The sequence below is a fragment of the Phyllostomus discolor genome, chromosome 10, assembly GCF_004126475.2.
Source record: "Phyllostomus discolor isolate MPI-MPIP mPhyDis1 chromosome 10, mPhyDis1.pri.v3, whole genome shotgun sequence".
In the NCBI taxonomy this organism is placed as follows: Eukaryota; Metazoa; Chordata; class Mammalia; order Chiroptera; family Phyllostomidae; genus Phyllostomus; species Phyllostomus discolor.
The window spans coordinates 52,211,402-52,226,685 of record NC_040912.2 but is presented as its reverse complement, the minus strand read 5'-3'; the positions used below and the strand labels follow the sequence as shown (position 1 = coordinate 52,226,685).

The window sequence follows — 15,284 nt, the reverse complement described above, 5'->3', positions numbered from 1 at the left end:
AAATATATGTTTATTTTAGAAAATTTAGAAAATATTGACAATAGCTCACAATAGTGATTTTATTTGCTGTCTTCTGGAATGATCACAGCAACTCCATGATATGGGTCCTATTATCATTTCTATTCTATAGATGGAGAAACTGAAGCATGGAACAGTTACTGTGGTTTTGGTAGTTATGCTGATTCCCCACCACATATGTATATAAATTTCTTCGGTAAAACTTGAATCATGCAACACAGGTTTTATGACCTGTGTTTTTCACCTAATAAAATATTTTGAGAACATTTCTCTTTGTTATTAGTCTTTGCAAATATATTTTAATGTCTGTACAATATTTAATCTTGTGAAATTTATTTAACCCAGGGTTTCTCATCCTTCTCATCATTGGCCACATAATTTTTTTGCTCTGAGAGATTGTCCTATACATTGTAGGATGTTTAGCATCATCCCTGGCTTCTACCCACAAGATGCCAATAGCACCATCTCCTCCCACTCAGTTATGACAACAAATATGTCTCCAGACATCACCTAATGTATGTCCCAGAAGCACAAAATAATCTCCAGTTAAAGACCACTTATTTAACCATATGTATTTTATGCTTTTTAAAATAATATATGGATATGAATAGATTCATTATGAGTTTTCTCTCTATATGATAAAGTAGACCCATATCATCTAGGTTACATTTTCTATCTCCTAATTTTAGCTAATTTAGGGGGGTTAATATGTTTTTAGTAATAGTAGTATTGCTTGAAAACCAAGAATTTGATAACATTATTTGCATTCATATATGAATGTAATTGCTTACCTGTCACCAGCCTGAATGAAAGGCATCCTGAGAGTTTTGACCACAGTTGTTTTATTGTACATGAATTCCATTATTTCTATGTCACTTTCTTAAAAAGTTTGGTCATTGAGGCAGCTAAGTACCTTGTGTTATTAATAAACACCAGAAATTACTCTGTCAGCATGTTTATATAATTTTCTTGGTATCTTTTGACATTTTAGAAGTATATATAAAGCCATCTTTCTTACCAGGCAATCATCTTTTTGTGTAAGTAAAATCATCTTTCTGTAATAGTACTGTTGCGTACAATAATTAATAGTTGAATTTACCTTTTTAGGAAGTGCTATTCATTTGTGGGGGTGGGGAGGGGTGGTGGTATTACAAAGCTAATTAAAGTCTTCATTTGTCCTTAATTAATTTTGAATCTTAATATGTAGGGTCTTTTTTATACAAATTTTCTCATCATAGATCTCTTCTATTTTTTCTGGACAAGTTCAAAATTGATATATTTGGAGATGTCCTATGTTGTCCGTGTACATTTATTGATACCATTATAGTTTCAAATAAATGTTTATTTATATATGATTTGTACAATGATAGGTAGTTGTTTTTGACTCTGTTGAATTTGTTGATAGTACCATGTTATAGAGATGTGTTATTAAGTTTGTTAGTTTTGTTTTTGAAACTCAATTTGAATGTGATTGACTTACAGTATAATTTCAGTTATGATTTTTTTAAAAATCTTAATTTGTATTTGACACCAACTTTTTGTTGTTGTTTTCCCTCTATTTTTTTCTAATAATGATCAGAAAGAAATATTTTAGTATGTCATGGAGCATGATTTGTAAAAAGAAAAAATTTTTAAATCCAAATGTTCTAAAATTCAAATGTTCTGATATTAAACTTTAATGGCTTTTTTATATCTTAAACTTAAAAGGTTGAGTACTAATTTTGAAAATTTCAATTTTCCTTAAAGTAATTAGAATTCAAGGGAGAATGTTCTAGAGGAGGAAAAACTTTATTTTGTACCTTCATATCCACATTGATTATTAATTTGCTTTTATTAATACTTGTTTTTTCATTGTGGAAGTTTAAATTGCATTTTCTTAACAATAAGAGTTTTTTTAAATAGGTTAGTGTTCCTTATTATATCTAGGTTTAAACCACTGGATATTCATTTAAAAGTATTTGTCCTAGTCAGATGTAGTCAATGGTAAGAGAACTAAACCATTCACCTTATTGATATCCCTACAAGTTCAGCTGAAGTCTTTCTCACAGGTGAAATGGGATGGGATAAAGGCCATCTCCATAAAGTGAGATTATGAATTGTCTAAGAGTGCTCAACTGGTGCTATTCTTCAGTAATTTAATTGAACTTTTTATCTTACTTTTCCCCTTCAGTCTAGTTAGTATCATTTTATTTTGTAGGGAAAAAAACACACAAGACAGAACTGGATTTTAATAAATGATATCCAGAAATAAAAATTTAAGTTCTATGTATTAATAGTAACAATAGAAAATGTAGTGATATTCTGGTTAACCTCCAGAAATCATGTGACACACAGTTTTAAAAAGTAAAATCCAAGGGTTTATTTGGACTATAATAATGAGTTTTAAAATGTACTGATGTGAGGAAGATATGGATAAGGTTAAGACAGCATGAAAACTTGATCATAGACACAAAAAATGTTCTTGTACACAAATTTGAAATTATCAGATGAAGAATGCAATATTCTTGAGGACTCTGTCCATGCAAATTTATCCTTTGGTGTTAGTTGGCATGAACCACAGCTCCTGGGGTTCTCGATGTTATGGATGAGACAAGACAAATTCACACGGGCTACTGAGTCCTGTGGAGGAAAAGGGATGGCGCAGCTTCTCTCTCAAGAGGAGAGTGCCCCGACCCTTGCCTTGAAAATCTTTTAATGCTTTTCTAGGCACATTACATGATGGTCCTCATTTACTATGCATAGGTTTGCTTTAGGTGGTTACGTTTTACAGAAAACAAAGGAGAGGATGGTGCTAATCACCACATCACAGAAGAAGGATATTTGTAAATGCAAAGGGAAAAGTGGTTGAACTGGTTTACAACTCATCCTTGGAAGGTTTAGCATGGATTTTAGGAAGTTACTTTAAAGATTTGCAGTAATCGTTTGCTGTCTCAATTCAGGATGAGGGAGTTTTAGCAAAAGCAAGTCTCATAGCAGTCTAGGTACAATGCAGACCTGATTCCCCATGTGAGAACCTGTCTGTGGGCATGGGTCCTGTGCATCTCTGAGTGGGAGCTGGGCCCACGCCATGCAGAACAGTCTCCTACAGTTAGTAACAAAATTATAATCTTTAATTGCCTTAATTTGTTATCACCAAAGTAAATTTTTTAAGTTCAAAATTTAGTAAGAATGACTATGATATGAAATTTATTTTCAGAGTGTTCTAGAATCCTATACAGTGGTTTAAAGGACTTGTCTTGAATTAAAAGTGCTGTACACTTAGTGAAAATCTATGTTAGTTGATTTTTTTTAAAGGAAAGCTACAAATTTTTCTAGTGTGTGTAAATGTCAGTCTGTTCTTATCTTTGCTTAGCTGCAAGTTAGGACTTGTACTGTTCTGCTAGGTTGTGTTAGAAGCACAGTTAACTGTCATCTCAACTCAAACTGTTGATGGTTTTATTTGTAGGTTTGCACAATTATTAACATTTAACAAAAATTATGATTAGCTTTTTATTAACACTGGTGGTTTTCCATGGAAGTTCAAATTGTATGGAAGTCTTCTTTGTATTTAAATTTTTTATGAAGTGAAACTATTAAATCTGCTTGATTTTTTAAAAAATGTTTTTATTTAAAATGTGATACATAGTCTACAGCAGTAGAATAACCTCTGTGAATTGTATTTTTGAATCACTTTCCATTTTCTTTGTTTACAGCTAGTAGAAAAAAAACCTTAAAAATTCACCTTTAGCATGCTTTGAACTTAACATAAAAGATACCTGTCAGAAAAGTATATTTTCTATATCAAATGCCTAATATTGAGGTTTTCATTTTATTTATGTTTTTTGAAGCTTGGCACAAATACATCAGTGAACTGGGTTGTGAAAGTATTTTTGTACATTTTTGTGAGAGGAATTATTTAGTTTTCAATTGTAAATAAGACAGGCAAACGTTATTTACAGTAAGTTTATCTAATGGTCCGTGGATGAGTGCTTTTATGCAAAATAGTCAAGAGGCTAGAATTAGCTTTTCACATTGGATGCACATTTGATGTCCAGACTTGAGCAGTATGTGACATCTTATTATAAAGACTACCATTCAAGATTCAGTTTGTATTTACTACATTTACTTCAGAATGCACACAGTGTTTTTGCTACATTTAATGTTAACTTTGTAATGATTTCTATTTTTTGCCTGTAGGTACATAAATAGAAGTGTCTATTTGTCACTTTTTGTGACTTTTCCTGGTTTCTTTAGACTTGGTTAATTAGCTGTTTCATGTTTTAACAACATGTCACTTTTTGACAGGTAACAGCTCCTTGGGTTGGGTTATCGTTATTTTTCAATTTATTTATTTTATCTTTAGTTTTTAACCTTCACCAAGGTTACGTTTGTTGATTTTAGAGAAGAAGGGATAGAGAAAAGGGAGGGAGATGGGGAGAGCAAGAGAGAAAGAGGAAGGGAGAAAGTAAGGAAGCGGGGGGGGGGGAGAGAGAGAGAGAGAGAGAGAGAGGAAAGAAAGAAAGACTATTTTGTGAGAAACATCAATCAGTTGCCTCCCACACATGCACCAACCAGGACTGAACCCTCAACCTTTTGCCAAATGGCATGAACTCCAACCAACTGAGCCAACTGTCTGGGACATTAGTTTTTAAAAGAGATATAGGTCTTGACTTCTGCTCAAGATGGAGGTATAGGTAAACATGGCTTGCCTACTCGCACAACCACATCAAAATTACAACCAAACTATAGAAAAAACCATAACATAGAACTGTCAGAAATCCAGTAAAATAGAAGTGCAACAACTGTAGAATTAAAGAAAGCACATCCATCCTGAGTGATAGGCATGGCAGACATGTGGAATGGGCTGGTTTCATATCCACATATAGTAGATACATTTTTGCGGGGGGGTGTATTGGGAGTGAGGGATCCCAACCCCACATCAGGTCCTTCAGTGCTAGGAAAATAAGCTTCCATAACTTCTGGTTGTAAAAACCAGTGGGGTTTGAGTCAGTGAAAGGAACCCCAAGATTCCCAAGAAGGGCCTCTTAAAGGGCCTGAACAAGGACTTACTCAGACTCACTCCCTCTGAGTTTCAGCACTGGAATAGCATCTTGAAAAGCACCAATAGCATATGGGGAGGAACTGGTGTGTGGCATAAAGGCAAGAGCAAGGGAACAGATTTCTCTAAGACAGAAAGATGGGCAGAGGCCGTTTTCCCTATCCTGAAGCCTCCCTTCAAAGAACCACAGAGCCAGCAGAGGGTGCCATTTCTGTGACTCCATGTACCTAGCTAACAGTGTTTGCACCTGACCTAGAGATTCTCTGAGGCTCTGTCCCACACAACATACAGGCCCACAGACAAGCAGTTAACTATGGCTTTTCTTTCTTTTTTTTAATATATTTTATTGATTATGCTATTGCAGTTGTCCCGTTTTCCCCCCTTCACTCCCCTCCATGCTGCATACCCCCTTCCACCCATATTCCCCCCCTTTAGTTCATGTCCATGTGTCATACTTATAAGTTCTTTGGCTTCTACATTTCCCATACTATTCTTACCTTCCCCCTGTCTATTTTCTACCTAGCATCTACGCTACTTATTCTCTGTACCTTTTCCCCTTCTCTCCTCCTCCCACTCCCCTGTTGCTAATCCTTCATGTGATCTCCATTTCTGTGGTTCTGTTCCTGTTCTAGTTGTTTGCTTAGTTTGTTTTGTTTTTTGTTTTTGGTGTGGTTGTTAATATTTGTGAGTTTGCTATCATTTTACTGTACATGTTTTTTTATCTTTTTCTTAGATAAGTCCCTTTACCATTTCATAAAATAAGGGCTTGGTGATGATGAACTTCTTTCACTTGACCTTATCTGAGAAGCACTTTATCTGCCCTTCCATTCTAAATGAAAGCTTTGCTGGATAGAGCAATCTTGGATGTAGGTCCTTGCCTTTCATGACTTGGAATACTTCTTTCCAGCCCCTTCTTGCCTGTAAGGTCTCTTTTGAGAAATCAGCTGACAGTCTTACAGGCTCTCCTTTGTAGGTAACTCTCTCCTTTTGTCTTGCTGCTTTTAAGATCCTCTCCTTATCTTATAATTATGATGTGCTTTGGTGTGTTCCTCCTTGCTGTCCAACTTCTTTGGGACTCTGAGCTTCCTGGACTTCCTGGAAGTCTATTTTCTTTGCCAGAATGGGGAAGTTCTTCTTTATTATATGTTCAAATAACTTTTCTACTTGTCGCTCATCCTCTTCTCCTTCTGGTACCTCTATAATTTGGATGTTGGAACGTTTAAATATGTCCTGAAGGTTCCTAAGCCTCTCCTCATTTTTTTGAATTCTTGTTTCTTCATTCTTTACTGATTGGATGTATCTTTCTTCCTTCTGGCCCACTCCATTGATTTGAGTCCCAGTTTCCTTCCCATCACTGTTGGTTCCCTGGACATTTTCCTTTATTTCACTTAGCATAGGCTTCATTTTCTCATCTAGTTTGCAACCAAATTAAACTAATGTTGTGAGCATCCTGATTACCAGTGTTTTGAACTGTGCAGCTGATAGGTTGGTAACCTCTTTATCACTTAGTTGTATTTTTTCTGGAGCTTTGATCTATTCTTTTGTTTGGGCCATTTCTTTTTGTCTTGATACGCGCCTATTACATAGTGAGGGGTGGAGCCTTAGGTGTTCACCTGGGTGGGGCAACCCACGTTGCTGGGTTGTGATGCTATATGTAGGGCAGGGGTCCAAGAGGGAACAATGCTGCTTGCTCTGCTCTCTGACGAATTTTAGTCACTTCCTCTGCTTCCCACAAGCAAATTGGGCCTTTCTGGTGCTGATTCCTGGGTGGGTGGGTTTGTGTACATTCTAGGACCCTGTGGGTCTCCCCTACAAACTCTCCTGTGAGGCTAGGCATTTCTTCTGGCACCTCAACACCCACAGGTATTTTCAATCAGTGTTTCGAGGCCTTATTTCACTGGGTTGGGACCCTGCGTTGCTCGGTTGTCTTACTCCCCAGTTTCACCTGGTTTAACTGCATGGGAATGTGAGACTGTCTCGTCTGCCAGATGCCTTGCACACTGTGCCCCCTCCACAATCCACCGCCTTGCTGGGTCCACCAGCTGTCACTTTGCCACGCCCCATCTCTACCTGGCTGCCTGACTCCGCCCCTCCTACCAGTCTGGATGAATATGTCTACTTTAACTCCTTGGTTGTTGGACTTCCATACAGTTCAATTTTCTGTCAGTACTGGTTGTTTTTTGTTTTTAAATTGTTGTTGTCCTTATTTTGGTTGTGTGAGGAGGCACAGTGTGTGTATCTACGCCTCCATGTTGGCCAGAAGTCGTAACTGTGGCGCTGGTCTTGGCTCATGCTTCGGAACTTCCTAAATATTCTCAAGCAACAGCCAGCCTCAATGAGCCTGAAGCTCCATACATCTTGCTAAGTGGCTCCAGGCCCAGAACTAGTAGCAGCCAGCCTAGATGTACAGCTTCGCTTTGCCTGGGAACCTCTAAGACAAGCACAAGTAGCAGCCATCTGATTGATTTGTAGCTCATGCAGGGTGGCCTGGGTAAAACACAGGAGGGGGCTGACCTTGGCCTGCACCACCTGTGAAACCCCAGAGCCTGCACAAACCAGTGGACAGCTGGAGATCATGCTGAAGCACCACCACCCTGCCCCCACACAGCGGATCCTCCATGGAGAGCCGAGGTTGGTGGTCAGTGGTCATGGCCAATCTTTGCAGCTGACTGGCCTGGGTAAATTCCTTGAATTGACCTACCAACAGAAATCAAGTCTCAGCTTACAAAAGGAGGGTGTATTCAACCAACATGGAGTGCATACCTCAATACCCAGGGGGGGTGATAGGGGAGGCTGTGCCACTGGACCCTGTAGGATACCTACTACATTAGCTCATGACAGGGACTACCAAGACAGGGAGTCATAGTAGCTCCACCTAATACATAGAAACAACCAGGGAAGCTACTAAAATGAGGAGACAAAGAAACATGGCCCAAGTGAAAGAACACATAAAAACTCCAGAAAAAGAACTAAAAATGGACATAAGCAATCTATCAGATGCAAAGTTCAAAACACTGGTTATAAGGATGATCAAGGAACTCACTGAACACCTCAACAGCATAAAAATGGTCCATTCAGATACAAAGGGTACACTAATTGAAATAGAGAACTATTTACAGAGAAACAGCAGTAGAGTGCATGAAACCAAAAATCAAATCAATGACTTGAAATATGAGGAAGCAAAAAACAACCAATCAGAACAACAAGAAAAAAGAAGAATCCCCCAAAATGAGGATGGTGTCAGCTACCTCTAGGACAACTTCAAGTGTTCCAACATTTGCTTTGTAGGGGTGCCAGAAGGAGAAGAGGAAGAGTAAGAAATTGGAAATCTGTTTGAAAAATATAATGAAACTTCCCTAATTTGGTGAAGGAAATAGACATGAAAGTCCAGGAAGCACAGAGAACCCCAAACAAGATGGAAGCAAAGAAGCCTACTCCAAGACACATCATAATTAAAATGCTAAAGGTTAAAAATAAAGAGAGAATCTTAAAAGCAGCGAGAGAAAAGCAGTTAGTTACCTGCAGCAAAATTCCCATAAGACTGTCAGCTGATTTCTCAAAAGAAACTTTGCAGGCTAGAAGGGATTGGTAAGAACTATTCAAAGTCATGAAAAATGAAGACCTGCAGCCAACATTTCTCTACCCAGCAAAGATATCATTTAGAATAAAAGGGCAGATAAAGACCTTCCCAGAAAAGAGAAAACTAAAGGAGTTCATCATCACCAGACCATTATTATATGAAATGTTAAAGGGACGTGTTTAAGAAAAAGAAGATCAAAACTGTGAAGAATAAAATGGCAATAAATACATATCTATCAACAATTGAATCTAAAAAGCAAACTAAGTAAACCAGAAGAACAAAGACAGAATCGTAGATTCGGAGAGCATTTTGATGGTTGCCAGATGGAGGAGAGGTGGGAGAATTGGTGAAGAGATTAAGGATTAAGAAGTACAAATAGGTAGTTACAAAATAGCCATGGAGAGGTAAAGTACAGTCTAGGAAATGAAGTAGCCAAAGAACCTACACATGACCCATGGACATGAACAATGGTGTGGAGATTGCCTGATGGAGTCAGGGATGCTGGGTGGAGGGGGGAAAGGGAGAACAGTTGGGACAACTGTAATAGCATAATCAATAAAATATAATTAAAAATAGTATAGGTCTTTTATATAACTGCTTATTACATGCACATTTGTTGCTAGTGGTTCTTAAAGATATTCTTGGATAATTAATAGTAGTTAATGTTTTCTTTGATTTTAACACTCTTTCTAAATAAACATCTAATAGCTTATATATGCTTGGAGAAGACAGCTCATCATATGTATGGCATACTGATCTATTTTTAACCAGGTTTATTGTTCTTAAAATGTAATTACTACTCTTGTAGCTAGACTACACAATGGCCTCCAATGACCCTTGCTTCCTATTATTCCTGTCCTGTATCCTCCCTTTTCACTCTGAATCATGGCTGACCTGTATGATCAAAAAATATTGCTAAAGTGTCAGTGTACGACCTCTGAAGCCAGGTCATATATAACATTGAGGCTTCCAATTTGCTCTTTCTTGGATCACTTACTCTGGGAGAAGTCACTTCTATGACCTGAGGACACTCATGGGGCACTAGGGAGAGGCCCATGATGAGGCAAGGAAATATAAATATAAACCCTCCTGCTAACAGCCAGTACCAGCTTGCTGACCATTTGCGTGAGCCATCATGGAAGTAGATACTCTACCTGCAGTCAGGCCTTCAGATGGTTCATACCTCAGCTGGCATCTTGCCTGCAGTCCCATGAGAGACCTGGAGTCTGAATCACTCAGCTAAGCCACTTCTGCGTTACTTATCCACAGACACTATATGAAATGATATATATTTGTTGCTTTAAGTCAATAAATATTAGTATAATAATAACAGCAATAGAAAACTAATGCATCTGCTAAATAAATACATTTTAAAATGTTTTCTGTTTATCCCATAGTTCATATTATTTGTAGTCGTAAAAATTGTGAGGGAGGCTTCTGTTGTGATTTGTAGCATTACTTTCATAGAAGATTGGGTAGTGTGTTATTCAGAGCATTGACTTCAGAGCATTTATAACTGAATTTGAATTTTGTCATTGTGTGTGTCTTAATGAAATTACTTAAAATTTCTGATTAGTGTTTACTGAAAATTTTTAAAATGAAATAAATATATTTAACTCTCAATAGTGTTTTTTAGAGTCAGTATGAAATAAGAGATCTGACATTAAGCTTATGGCATAATGTTTGATATGTGTCATCCTATCCCCTTATGCACAAATTAGCCTCTTCCCATGTGAAGATACAGTTCTTAGCCATGGAGGTAGAAACTTTCATAAGCACTTGAGTTTGCAGTCTCTTCCTAGTGTGTTCTATCAAGTCTTAAAATATTCAGTAGGCCCAGCACTTCTTACTCTGTGAGTCATTTTTTCTTTAAAATATGATGTACCTTGTGATTTTCTTCATATTTTTCATGCTTGGGCTTGTAGAGCTTCGTGAATTTGTGAGTTGATGCCTTTTGTTTTAATAAATTCTGAGTTGTTACTTCTTAAATGTTGTTTCTGCCTCCCATTCTCCTTATCTTTCTGAGACTGTAATTAAAAGTATGTCAGGCCTTTGTGTTTTGTTCCACATATCTCATACATTCCTTTATTTATTTTTTATCCATTTTTTTCTCTAGGATTCCCTTTGGATATATTTTGACATGTTCTCCGTTTTACCAATCCTGTGATCTTCTTTGTTCATCTTCTGTTAAGCCATCTATTGAGTTCTTAATTTCAGTTCTAAACTTTTTGATTCTCTGTTACAGGTTATAAATTCTTGTTGAAAGTTTCTATCTTTTCATCCATTTCCTCCATCTTTTCCTTTGTTTTTTTTTTAACATAGGTGTATTAGTCATAGTTATATTAAAATTCTTTTCTGGTAATTGCCATATTTAGGTCACCCATGGGCCTACTTTTATGTTTGTTTTTTTCTCTTTGATTTCTGGTCATTGTCCTGTCTTGTAGCATACCTAGTCATTTTTTATTTGTCAATATTGTAAGTGAAAATTCCAGGGAGGTTTTCTTTCTCCAGGAGTCACCCATTACTTTACTGGACAGATAGATTGGGGTTACATACGTTATTCCAATCCAGCGTTGAACTGAGTCAAAGCTAGATTGACATTTTGGTAAATAACTTTTTGTGTGCCCTGGGGCCCAGAGTTCCAATTGAAAGTTTGTGGTATTCACCAGAACCTTATTTGCTGATGGCTCCTGAACATTAATTCTTATTTTCTCAGCATATTAAGGTAGCTGGTTTGTTTGCGTTTTTGAGGCTTTCTGTTTTTAACTTTTTAGCTTCATACCTCATATAGCTTTGAGAACTGGCAGTTGTTTTGTGGAGAAAAGTGGCTGCCTCACTCTTGCACTAGGATCTTAGCCCCTCAGGTCTCCAGTTTGTCATCCTATCCCCACAAGTACCAAAAGGTTTGCTGCTTTTCATAACTCCAGCAGTGGCCATCTTCCCAAGCAGATCTTGAGTGTTCAGTTCCTTGTATTGTACCCAGAATTGGTGAAAATCTCTAGGAAGAATGGCTGTAGAACATAAGCTTACCTCTCTATCCTTTCTCCACTACCTTGGAATCTTGGTTCTTCTAGTTCAGGTTGCCCCAGCAGCCTTTTTAATTGATGCCTTAGACTGATGTTGCCATGTATTTCATTAAGCCTTTCTAGTTTTTCTGGACTGGAGCATTGGTATGACTCAGGCTACTTAAATACTAGCTGAAAGGTAAAGACTGTACAATTATTTTTAAGGAAAAGTCCATGAGTAGATTATTTTTGTGAACTTCTGTTTTGGCCAACTTTGTGCTGTCACAAGTATTGATATGTGCATGTTCTTTTTTGTTTCTCATTATTAAAATAAGGTCTTATTCTGAATCACTGTATTAATTTTTATAACAATCCTGGATTTATTAATTAATAGCCATTATAGTCCATAGAGATTCCTAACTTTATTCCATAACTGTGAGGATTAAAGATATCTTATAATGCTGTATCATAATGAGTTTAAACATATAAAGTTAGTAATAATACCTATAAAACAATTAACAAATTTTTAATGCATAAGTAGGTTTATTTGTATGAGAGTAAACAAATATTTTCTGACATAAAAAAGCAGTGATTGTTCATGGATTCTCAGTTAGTTAAAAGAAATATTAAATGTTTTTTAATGTGGAGGGGGAAGCATATATTTTTCTGTATATAAAATTTCCAGTTCACTTTGATTTAATTGTTTATAATTATATTTTCTAATTAAAATGAAAATTTGGCATATATTTACATAGTGGGCCAGTTTTATATTTATTCTAATATGCCAAAGTTGATTAATGTTAATAGTAAGTATATATAATCTTGTTTTCAATCTTTGAATTTATTCTACCAGTGTAGTTGTAGAGGTTGATACACCCAGTTGGAAAAGTGAAACATGAAGATCTTAACCTTTAGCTATAGTTGTAGTTATTTATAATCATTGAGGGAACCATTTCTGGGTCTCCCTTAAGAAATATGTTTTGAATTTTGACAATATCAGGTAAATCCATGACAGCTGTTATTTTCTCTGCTTTTTGTGCAGGAAGAAGAGAGTGAAGAGGAACCCAAACTTAAGTATGAAAGGCTTTCCAATGGGGTAACTGAAATCCTTCAGAAGGATGCTGCTAGCTGCATGACAGTCCATGATAAGGTAAGATAGCCCTTGTAGAAGATTCCTCTGTTTGTCATTTCTTTTGTAAGTTTGTTTATATTTTGCAGTCCTCATGCTTTTAATGGTGATTTTTCACAGTAATTGTGCCTTCCGCCATTCTTCCTTCTTCTTCCTCACCATAAAAAAATCAGAAGAACAATAAAAAATATTATGTGTGTATTTGTACACTCACAGAGAGCACACTGTAAGGCTGTATGATAGAATTTAGACAATGATGGGTGTGCAAGATTTATAGTGAGTGGTTCTTGGAAACACTATCACATAATTCCTCAAATCATAAGTAGTATAGTAGAAAAGTATTAAGATTAGAAACTTGGTGGATCTCAGTGCTTTCACAAAGGTGGAAGGGATTATGTTGGCAGTAATCAGCAGAAAGACCACAAATTATTACTCATATATTATATGAATGAATTAATTTATTCCATTGAGTCTTTGCTGTAACAAAGCTCCCACCAACTTTCTGAGTCCCACCAACAGGCTAAGTACTGCTGTACTGTTTGCCTGTTCTTGGGCTAGAGCAAAATGTGTCATGATTGGGTATTAGAGGCAGGCAGTTTCATTCATTGCCCAATGAGCCCTGTGAGGACGCTTTATCTTTTACAAAAGGCAGACTCCCCAGCTCTGATCCATCTCCTGACTTTATCCTGTGTTACTGTTGCCCATCCTCTTCCTTGACCCCACCCATTTCCTCTGTACTTCAAATTATATTCCATTATAAACATGTTTCCTGTATTCATCATATCTCTAGAACATTTGTTGTCTCTCCTTTTACCAGAAACAACACCATGAGGTGCCTGCCTTTTAGCTGCACCAGCATCTACCCGCCCCCCCCCCCCCCCCCCCTTAATCTTGATACCATTCTGTTACTGTTTTCTTGATCTTTCTGTTTCTCCCTCTGGTTCTTTCACTTACTTTCATCTCTGCCTTTCCTGTACATCTTGGTTATCCCAATATTTGGCCCATTGTCCACATTTATTCTAAACTTGTACTTTTCTTGATTTTAAATTTCACGCTTCCTATGTTTCTGTTTTGACCTGAAACTTAGTATGTTCATAACAAACTCATTTTCTTTTCCATCTAACCTTGTATTTATTTTTTATTCTGATTCTCATTTGGTGGCGTCACTATCTCCTTTGTCATGTAGGCCAAAGCTGACTTCTTCTCCCTCTCTACCCAGTCATTCCCTATGGCATGGTGATTTTCTTATCACCCGTGCCCTAGTTGAGTCCCTCATCTTCTGTCAGCACTCAGATTTTTCTAATTTAAACCAATTTGCACCCTGGTTGTCAGAATCATCTATCGAAAATACAGATTTTAAAACCCTTGTATGATTTTTATGATCTATTAAATAAAGCCAAGTTTCCTTAATGTGGTATGTAAGACTCTGTATGATCTTGCCTCCTATGTAATTGGCCGTAAAAATGGTACTCTGACTGTAGTGCTTGGCTATTTTAACTCATAACATCTCTTGCCTGGCTTCCAACCCATCTCAGCTGCTTGAATCCATTCCCATCCTGACCCTTCTGGTTTAGTTCAGAAATTCTTTGTTCCTGGAACTAATGCATGCAGGGTGAACCAATCTATTTTCCTTCAGACTTGCTTTCATTCTAGTCCATGCCTCACAGTTCTTTATACTAAAATAATCTAGAAACTCAAAGCTGATCTTCTAATCCTCCTTCCTAGAATTCTTCATTGGCTCTCTGATGTCTTCATGATTTGGACACATACACTCCTTCCCTTAACTTTCCTACCTTTTATCTCCATAAATATTAATGCCTTCTATTAACCAATCTTTCCCACTCCATCGCCTGTCTCCTCCCATGGTTATGAACTGGATGCTTCTGTTATATAAAACTATTTGTAATTTCTTGACTTTTTTCTGCTATTTTCACTCCATGCCTTTGATCCAGTTGTATTCACTCTGCCTAAAATCGTTTTTCCCACAGCCAGCCACACTTGCCTAGTGTCTATTGTTTAACTCCTTAAAAATTCAAAGGTCAGCACGGCTGTCATCTCTAATGTTCCATAAAGTCTTAGAGATATTCCATGTTAAGCAAACTCTTTAAATTTAATTACAATCAACCATTTTTATTTCTCCCATTGTACTGTCACCTTTTTAAGTCATACTTACTTATTATCTATGCATGTAACAGGTTAATTTGGGATTTGGCCACCTGCTGCCATACACAACCATAAAACAGAGATTGGTGGGGAGGGAAAAAGGTTTTTATTAACAGGATTCAAGGCTTGGGAGAGCTGAGGTCTCCCCTGCTCCATGTCACTCTCTTCTGCAAAATATAGAAATTTATACCCTTATACCCAAAAAGACTAAAATCCAAACCCATCTCCAGAGGTCCCCCCCACATGCTTCTGTCCTTTTTGGAGCTTGAGGTGGCTACGTGAACAGGTCTCCATTCTCAGGCTCTCTCTTCACTGCATGTACTTGTGGGTTTCATTGTCACCATCACCTCA

General features: G+C 37.1%; 1 protein-coding gene across 1 annotated transcript in view; it reads left to right on the top strand.

The window, feature by feature from the left end:
* Window positions 1–15,284, top strand: part of VPS41 (VPS41 subunit of HOPS complex) — a 221,749-nt gene that overhangs the window by 22,243 nt on the left and 184,222 nt on the right. Inside the window, 1 exon segment of the mRNA XM_028525988.2 lies at window positions 12,682–12,791. Within this exon segment, the coding sequence (XP_028381789.1) occupies window positions 12,682–12,791 (110 nt within the window).